Source organism: Cervus elaphus, chromosome 1, assembly GCF_910594005.1.
Source record: "Cervus elaphus chromosome 1, mCerEla1.1, whole genome shotgun sequence".
Lineage (NCBI taxonomy): Eukaryota > Metazoa > Chordata > Mammalia > Artiodactyla > Cervidae > Cervus > Cervus elaphus.
The window spans coordinates 64,184,990-64,194,025 of record NC_057815.1 but is presented as its reverse complement, the minus strand read 5'-3'; the positions used below and the strand labels follow the sequence as shown (position 1 = coordinate 64,194,025).

At 42.9% G+C, this 9,036-nt stretch overlaps 1 protein-coding gene across 1 annotated transcript; it reads right to left on the bottom strand.

Moving 5' to 3' along the window:
• Positions 1-7,396: 7,396 nt before the first annotated feature.
• On the bottom strand, positions 7,397-8,341 carry LOC122702896 (olfactory receptor 52R1-like). The gene has a single exon (XM_043916903.1). The coding sequence runs from the start codon at positions 8,339-8,341 to the stop codon at positions 7,397-7,399; it is 945 nt and encodes a 314-aa protein (XP_043772838.1).
• Between the last annotated feature and the right edge of the window lie 695 nt (positions 8,342-9,036).

The following is a 9,036-nucleotide window of genomic DNA, read 5'->3' as shown; positions in this document are numbered from 1 at the left end:
GGGTTCTATTCCTGAGTCAGGAAGATCCCCTGAAGAAGGGAATGGCTACCCACTGGAGCATTCTTGCCTGGAAAATTCCAGGGACAGAGTAGTCTAGTGAGCTACATTCCATGGCATCAGAAAGAGTCAGACACAACTGAGCAACTAACAGTTTCACAAACCATTTTTCCCTTCTGTAGAAATACTCAGATATATGGACAGACAGCTATCCAATGAGACAGGCAGAGGTCTATAAATAATAGGCTCTATCTTGTAGCCCCTGCTTTTGAATTAAAACAACATAACACTTGGGCCAATTTTCAGGGTAGGAAGACAGGCTTAAAGCCCCATAGCAGTGTACTTACAGATACTGAGTTAGTTTTGACCCTATGACAATTACCATGAGAATTTGGGCTGGAAGATAGCTGACTGACCAATCGTGCATTTGTAATGCATTTATGGTGTGACTCTTCTTACTTGGAGGATCAGTAAATTTTTTTTCTGAAAAAACTCAGATCATAAACATTTTAGGCTTTGTCGGCCATACAATCTCTGTTGCAACTCCAGCTTAGTCATTATGACATCAAAGCAGACATGGTCAATATATAAATATGTGCGTATGGCTCTGTTCCAATAAAAGTTTATTTATAGGAATAGGTTGCAAGATGGATTTGGTGCTAGATTTTCCTAGCACCTGGCATGGCACAGAAGAGGTATTCAATACACATTTGCTGAGGAAAGTAACAAATACAGGTCATTACTCAGTAGCTATGGAATCACTAAGCAATTAACCATACCTTAAAATGTTCTAACAGAAACGTTCACTTTGTCACCAGACTCACGAGAGAGTTACATCCTCCTCTCATACCAGTGGTTGTCCTGCTGGCTCTGGAAGGACTGTGAGTACCTCACACTGCCGGTATTCTGTGGGTTCATACACTTTGATCCTTCTGGTGACCACCACCGAAGAGTCAATGACACAAAAACATCTGTTTCTTATCTATCCAACACCTTTTCAGTATTTAATCTCACTTGACCTGAGTCTTTGCTTGAAAATATTGATTCTTACCTGCTTCATAGCAGAAACATATAGGCAAGAATAACTTCTTTTCAACTTTTTCCTTTAACAACCTACAGACAAATGTGTCAGCCAGCCCGAAAGGTTCCTAAAAAGGGTTTCTGCAAGATCTGAAATAAACCAAGCCTCTTTCTGATTTTCTCTACATTTGTAACATTGTGAGAGAGCTGGGGCTCACCTTATAGGTCTTACTCTATAATCTGGAAACTTTACCATTCTACCTAGGTAATAACTAGAGGCTTGCTCAAAACATATGCTCCTATCTGGCTTATAGTGAAATTCAGAAATACACACCCACTATCTAGGGTGTTGTTTTATTTCCTTCTGCCTGGCCTGACCTTTGCAAACAGTCGTATATTCTATTTGAGCTACAGGCTTCTTCTCTCTCTCCTTTTTGCCTCCTGTATATCACTCTCCGCTTGTGAACAAAAGCATAACTTACACCATCTTCATCCCTGCACTGGGCACTGGTGGAGAGTCTGGCTAAAGATATAATTTATCAGAGTAATCAATGATCTCTTTGATTGAATGTGGAAAGCATTGCTGGTTTTGTAGATATGAAACCATACACTTGTACATTTTATTGTTTCTCTCACAAAACCTCTGCATCTGTTTTTAAAATGAGAAACACAGAGCTTAGTGCAGTTACATGATTTTCACAAGACCACATAATAAATTTGTGTCAAGTGAACAATGCCACACCCAGCACTCTGGGTCCTCCACACCTTTGCTTCTGCTAGGTAGTGATTGTTTGGAACACCCACTCTGGTTCATTACAGCAGAGATTGTTGCTCTGTCATGAAAAAGTCAGATACATAGGAGACCTGTGAAATTGTATACTGAATTACAGATAGATCTGCATTTGAACCTGGTCCCTGCTAAGTCACTGGGCTGGATGACTCTACAATAGGTTCCAGGCTGCTCTTCTGGAATCTCAGGTTACATACTGCTTTCTGCATCTTTATCAGCTTCTGCCCATGAGCCTTAATAGAGAATTCACCTGTTCCACAAACATTTTTAGGGGTGGTGACTCTCTTCTCAAGCAGGGTTCAGCTACTCATTTACTGTAGCTGCTTTCAAAAACCGGTTTCTTTCTGCTGATTCTGTTTCCCAGATTCTCCGCTGGCCTTTTCAAAGACCAAAGTTCCCTCCTAAGAGATGCCTCTCAGCTTCCTCTGGAGAAGGCAATGGCAACCCCTGGAAGATCCCATGGGCAGAGGAGCCTGGTGGGCTGTCGTCTATGGGGTCGCTAGGAGTCGGACACGACTGAAGCAACTTAGCAGCAGCAGCAGCTCAGCTTCCTCATTCTTCACTGGCTCTGATTTTCCGCTCTCAGATTTTGTTTTCAGATGGACCGGGGAGGAGCAGAGCTGATCTGCGACAGAAGTCTGAGTGGGCGGTGGGAGCGCTTGAGAGGCACCTCTCTTTCCTCCCTGCACTTTCTGCTGAATTCCTAGGGAATCTGGTGCCTTCACACTCACTCACTAGGTGAAATATCAGTTCAATCCAAGTTGCTCAACCCTGAAGGGATAAAGACTAAAATGGGCTGAGATCTTGCTAAGCAACAGCTTCAGGGAAACTTAGACTCTGTTTAGGGTAGCTAAAACTAAAGCCCAGAACAATAATGCTGGAGAAGGGTGGGGTTCAGATCCAATCTCCTTACTGGAGGTTTTGTGAATGGAGGCCGTCTTCCTACTTTTCCAGAGTCTTCCTGGGGTTCATGGTACAAGCAACAAGTCTTCTTTCTAGCTCAGCAGTCACTCTCCGGACCTGGACCCCACACTGAGTCAGGCTGTCCTGCAAAGTGCACACCTTGACATCCAACTCTTTGAAGCCTCTGTGAGCCCTGCTGCTCCCTGGGATGGGCAGAGAAGACTGGGACACAGGGCACTACTCACTGTGAGCTCTGCTTTATCTCTCACCAACTCTACCATGACCAGAAATAACTCTAAACACTTTCTGGAATTCAGCTTTTAACAGAAACCACCCACTGGAGCTCAGCTGGTAAAGAATCCGCCTGCAATGCGGGAGACCTAGGTTCGATCCCTGGATTGAGAAGATCCCCTGGAGAAGGGAAAGGCTACCCACTCCAGTATTCTGGCCTAGAGAATTCCACTGACTGTATAATCTATGGGGTTGCAAAGAGTTGGACCCGACTGAGTGACTTTCACTTCACTTCACTTCACTTCTACACACTGGAGCATCTTTGAAGACCTGTGAGAGTTGCTTTTGTTATTATAATCATATATAACGACCTGTCTCAGGGAATTCTGCCCCTCTGCCTGACTGTTAAATGACAGGCAGGAAATAATGTTTAGAATTTTTAATAGAGTATAGCTCTCAACTACTTGAACCTCATGCTGCGTGGGTCAGTAGAATAGGGTTAAAGAAGTTGATTGATCTGTCCTTCTCCAGCTGTAAGGAAATTGTAAACTCAACATATCCTTTTTGAAGAGCAATCTTAAGTCCTCTAAGGGTTCACAAACCCATTGTTCCCCAGGCCTCTCCAAAGGTGGGTTTGTTTTCAAAGATAGAGGTACAGCTTTAATCTAAGTATGGTGAATCCAAGGTTTTATCTCAGGCAATTTGACAGATGAGCTCATGGTGAATAATACCTTGTATGGTCCAATATACCTTGCAGTCAGTTGATCCTCAGCCCGCTGTTCTCTCTAAGTTTTAAGGAGGACTCCATCACTGAGTTAGAAAAAATATAAGGCTACTTCAGTCCCATAGGCAGCTGGAAGCTTAGAAACTTAATATTGGATGAAAGGCTTTTACTCTAATATGTGGACAACTGGCTCATAGCTAACCTTACATATGACAAATGTCTACAAAATACCGTCAGAACCCTGAACTATTTGGCTAATTGTGGATAAAAAGTTTCCTAGAAAAAGGCCCAGATATGCAAACAAGGCATCTATCTGGGCTTTGTCCTCTCCCAAGGACAGTGAGGGCATTTCACCTGACAGGAAGCAGGCAGTTCCAGGCTTGAGGGCACCGAAGACCTGCAGACAACTGAGAGGGTACCAGGGAATGGCAGGGTTCTGTTGGATTTGGATCCCAAACTATAGGCTCATGTTAAAGCCCCTCTATGAGGCACTGAAAGGGCATGAGCGTGAGCCCTTTACTCAAGATCAGAGGTTAGTATAATAGAGCAAAACTCAAGAACAGAGGTTTTCATAATGTCCAAAGACTCAACATAATTAGCAGGAAATAGGTATTTCAGAGTATTTACAGATACCCTTTCTGGTCAGACACTTGAAATAGCTTATCATACAATATTTCAAAGGGGCTTAATTTAAGCCTACTTCTGGGAGCCACTCTGATATGTAGTGGGTAACTGGCAAAGACTTATTTCAAGTTACATTAGTTTTTTGACATATTTTAGCAATTCTCCTTTTCAGTGTATAACTCATTTTTTCAGTTCTTCCTGTTGGTTATGGTCTCCAGGATGAATGTAAGTTCCAATCAATTCGCAGTGCTTCAGACAGTTGTTAGGGTATGCTAAAGACAAATAGTAGTTTCTATGCTAACCCACAGGACATAGGAGGCTGGTTTAGTATCATCATCCAAGATCTGACAGGGCATCCAATTAGGACCAGGAGCCACTTTTGCAGTAGGGCAATTTCCTTTGTGCAAATATCCTGTTCTTGTTGTTCAGTTGGTTAGTTGTGTCCAGCTCTTTGTAACCCCATTGACTGCAGCACACCAGGCTTCCCTGTCCTTCATTTTCTCCCAGAGTTTGCTCAAACTCATGTCCCCTGAGTCAGTGATGCCATCCAAGCATCTCATCCTATGTTGCCATGTTCTCCTTCTGCCCTTAATCTTTCCCAGAATCAGAGTCTTTTCCAATGAGTCAGTTCTTCACATCAGGTACCCAAAGTGCCAGAGCTTAAACTTCAGCATCAGTCCTTCTAAAGAATATTCAGGACTGATTTCCTTTAGGATGGACTGGTTGGATCTCCACTCTATACAAGGGACTCTCAAGAGTCTTCTCCAACACCACAGTTCAAAAACATCCATTCTTTGGTGCTCAGCCTTCTTTATAGCCCAACTCTCACATCCATAGATGATTCCTGGCAAAACCACATGTTTGACTATAAGGACCTTTGTTGGCAAATTGATGTCTTTGCTTTTTATTTTTATTTTTTTAAGTTAAAAAAATTTTTTTAGGTAGGCCATCAATCTTGAAAGTAACAGAGAATCGTAAATTTACAGAGGCAGTGGAAGAAGCTTGGGAAAGGATGCAGAGAAGAGTGTATTAAAAAGGTTTTGATTTTTTTTTTTTTTTACAAAAATGGAAAAGATGCATATAGCTGCTCATGGCACAGGTTTACATTTCAGTATTTTCCATTTTGGATCCCCATATTAATTTTGAATACTGTTCCTACACATCCTAAAAGAATTTTCAAAATCACAGAGAAGCTTCTGGTGCTATAAAGAAATTGGGCCATGAATGCTGGTAATTAGGTGTCATGGAAAGGGCTGGAGTAGGAGTCTAGAATCCTGATTCCAGCTCTTCCCCTAATTGTGGTACCCGAGTGTGTCATTTCACCCCTCAGAGTCCTCAGCCATAAAATTAGGAGGTGGGAATGATGAATGTCATTTTAGGTCTGCCAGGACATAGCTGTTTAAATAGACCTCTTTGGGCCCGTAATATTTTCAGTTTTAGAGATTCTATTACCCTGCTGCTGCTGCTGCTAAGTCACTTCAGTCGTGTCCGACTCTGTGTGACCCCATAGACAGCAGCCCACCAGGCTCCCCCGGATTCTCCAGGCAAGAATACTGGAGTGGGTTGCCATTTCCTTCTCCAATGCATGAAAGTGAAAAGTGAAAGTGAAGTCGCTCAGTCGTGTCAGACTCTTTGAGACCTCATGAACTGCAGCCTACCAGGATACTCCCTCCATTGGATTTTCCAGGCAAGAGTACTGGAGTGGGTTGCCATTGCCTTCTCTGGTGTCTTTGCTTTTTAATATGCTATCTAGGTTTTTCATAGCTTTCCTTCCAAGGAACAAGCATTTTTTTTTTTTTTTAAATTTCATGGCTGCAGTCACTATCTGCAGTGATTTTGGAACCCAAGAAAATAAAGTCTGTCACTGTTTCCATTGTTTCCCCATTTATTTGCCATGAAGTGACAGGATGGATGCCAAGATGTTAGTTTTTTGAATGCTGAGTTTTAAGCCAACTTTTTCACTCTCATCTTTCACTTTCATCAAGAGGCTCTTTAGTTCTTCACTTTCTGCCTTAAGGGTAGTGTCATCTGCATATCTGAGGTTATTGATATTTCTCCCAGAAATCTTGATTCCAGTTTGTGCTTCATCCAGCCCAGCAGTGCATGTGATGTACTCTGCATATAATTTAAATAAGCAGGGTGATAATACACATACTTGATGTACTCCTTTCCTGATTTGAAACCAATCTGTTGTTCCATGTCTGGTTCTAACTGTTGCTTCTTGACCTGCATAAAGGTTTTGCAGCAGGCAGGTAAGGTGGTCTGGTATTCCCATCTCTTTAAGTACTTTCCACAGTTTGTTGTGATCCACACAATCAAGGGTTTTGGCATAGTAAATAAAGCAGGGTTGATAAGAAGTCAGGGGTCCCCGAGGAGGAGAAACAGGTCTGGGGCTCTTGAGGAGGAGAAAAGGAGAAACTTGTTTTTTTCCCCCTACATTCCTTCATCTTAGTCACATAAAACATTTTTTTTTTTCTTTAAGCACAGAGCTAATGATTACATGAAAAATCAACTCATCTTGCTCAAGGAGTTTTTCCTTAAACTCTGTAAGAATGATTATGTTACAACAATGTATCCTGCTGGAGGACATGTTTCCCCTTCTTAAGAACCCTCGGAATAATACTGACCTCTTAAAATGTATATTGCGGGAGTGAGTCTGGTAAGACCTTTACGACCTTGAGACATTCTTTTGATTTACTATAATAACCAATTGCTAAGGCTACGAGGGGGGCACTCTCTGCCCCCTTCTGATGTCTATGTTAGAAGGTTTCTCTGTCCTTTTTCGCTGTAATAAAACTGTCACACAAGAGCTCTGAGTGATCAAGCCTGATCCCTGATCCTGAAGCTAAATCCTCTTCTTTGGAGATCACAAATCCAACATCATTCACTGTTAGCTATCAAACATAGGTAAAACTTGTATTCATTATCAGTCATTACTTTCAGGGTATCCTGAAAAGTGTTCCCCTTACTTCGGGAGGGTGGCTGATCTCTGAGCCAGTTTTTCACAGAGATGACTTTGTGACGATATGTGACATCCTGGTGAACTTCTGCATTTATATTCCCAGGTCAGAGGGGTGATTGGGGTGGTTGAAGCCCTATGCTTTGACTCAGGGGTCTTTTCCATAGCATCCTTGAATAACCCTGTCCCTGATCTGTTTGGTTCTAACTCCATAGACGATGGGGTTGAGCACGGGAGGTACCAGGAGATAGAGAATAGCAAACATGATGTGTACGACTCGGGGCACATGATGTCCAAAGCGGTGGGTGAGAAAAGTAAAGAGAGCCGGGATGTAGAAAGCCAAGATGACACAGATATGAGAGGCACATGTGCCAAAAGCTTTGAGCCGGGCTTCACTTGAGGGTAACTGTAGCACTGTTCTCAGAATCATGACATAGGATACACTGATGACAATAACATCAAAGCCAACCACAGAGAAGGCTGCAAAGAGTCCATACGCACGATTTACTCTCGTGTCAGCACACACCAACTTCAACACAGCCATGTGCTCACAGTATGACTGGGGGATGATCCGTTTAGGGCAGAAGCGCATCCTGGACACCATGAAGCAGAAAGGACTCACCCACAGCAGCCCTCTCATCATCACACCTGCCCCCAGTTTACCCACGACAGATGGAGTCAGGATACTAGAGTGATGCAGTGGGAAGCAGATAGCCACGTAGCGGTCCAAGGCCATAGCCATGAGCAACCCGGACTCCACAGAAGAAAAGGCATGGATGAAGAACAACTGGATGAGGCAGGCATGGTATTCTATCTCATGATTGTGAAACCAGAATATGGCCAGCATTTTAGGTTGTGTGGAAGTGGAGAGGACCAGGTCAGTGGTAGCCAGCATGGCCAGAAAGAGGTACATGGGCTCGTGCAAGGTGGGATCAGTTCGGATTACATGAAGGAGAGTGATATTGCCGACTAGAGCCACAACATACATGGCACAGAATGGAAAGGCAACCCAAAACTGGGAATTCTCCAATCCTGGGATCCCAAGCAGGATGAAGGACACAGGATCAGAAGAGCTGTTCCCTGGAGTCAGCATTGCACTCTGGCTTATATTTCTCCACTGGGACGGTATCTACTCTCTGCAGGAGATAGCATTAAAATAAATCTTTATTATTATTTATTATATTTGGATATAAGAATTGAATAATAAAGTAAAAGTTTAATGGTAAAGCAGAACAACTTCAGCTATTGTAAAATTTTGCAATATAAAATGATGCTAGTCTGTGTTCATTATGTACATTTATGTTCTTGAATATGGGGTCAGAACACACCACTAGTTGCAACCATGATATTTTGTAAGAAAACATTTTTTTGAAATAAGAATATATAAAAGGAAAATTGAAAAATAATGCCATACTAATTCTGTCCCTGTGTTCTAGTAAAAACTGAAAACTAATTTGCTTAAACTTTCGCATAGGTCATTTCATCACTGTTGGAAATCCCTAACTCAGGGACGCAGTTGGTTCACTACACCACAACGAGGAATCAGTTTCTGGAGGACCCATGCTCTGAGGATGTGGGAAGCAGTGATCTGTCCTTGCTCTTCCAGCCGGGAGAGGGCTCCTGCTTCTCTGAGTGGGGATACATATGCAGCTGACCCCATCATCTCCCTGTTGAAAGCTTCTTAGACTCCCAAGGCCAAGGATCCTACTGTGTTCTCGAGGCTCCAGGAGGAAGTCCAGTCATGTCTTCCCCCTAACCGCCCCCAGGACAGGGCTGGTCTCTAGGAAG

Excerpts from the sequence above, each read along its gene's own strand:
- LOC122702896 (XM_043916903.1), bottom strand. The coding sequence starts at position 8,341 with ATGCTGACTCCAGGGAACAGCTCTTCTGATCCTGTGTCCTTCATCCTG.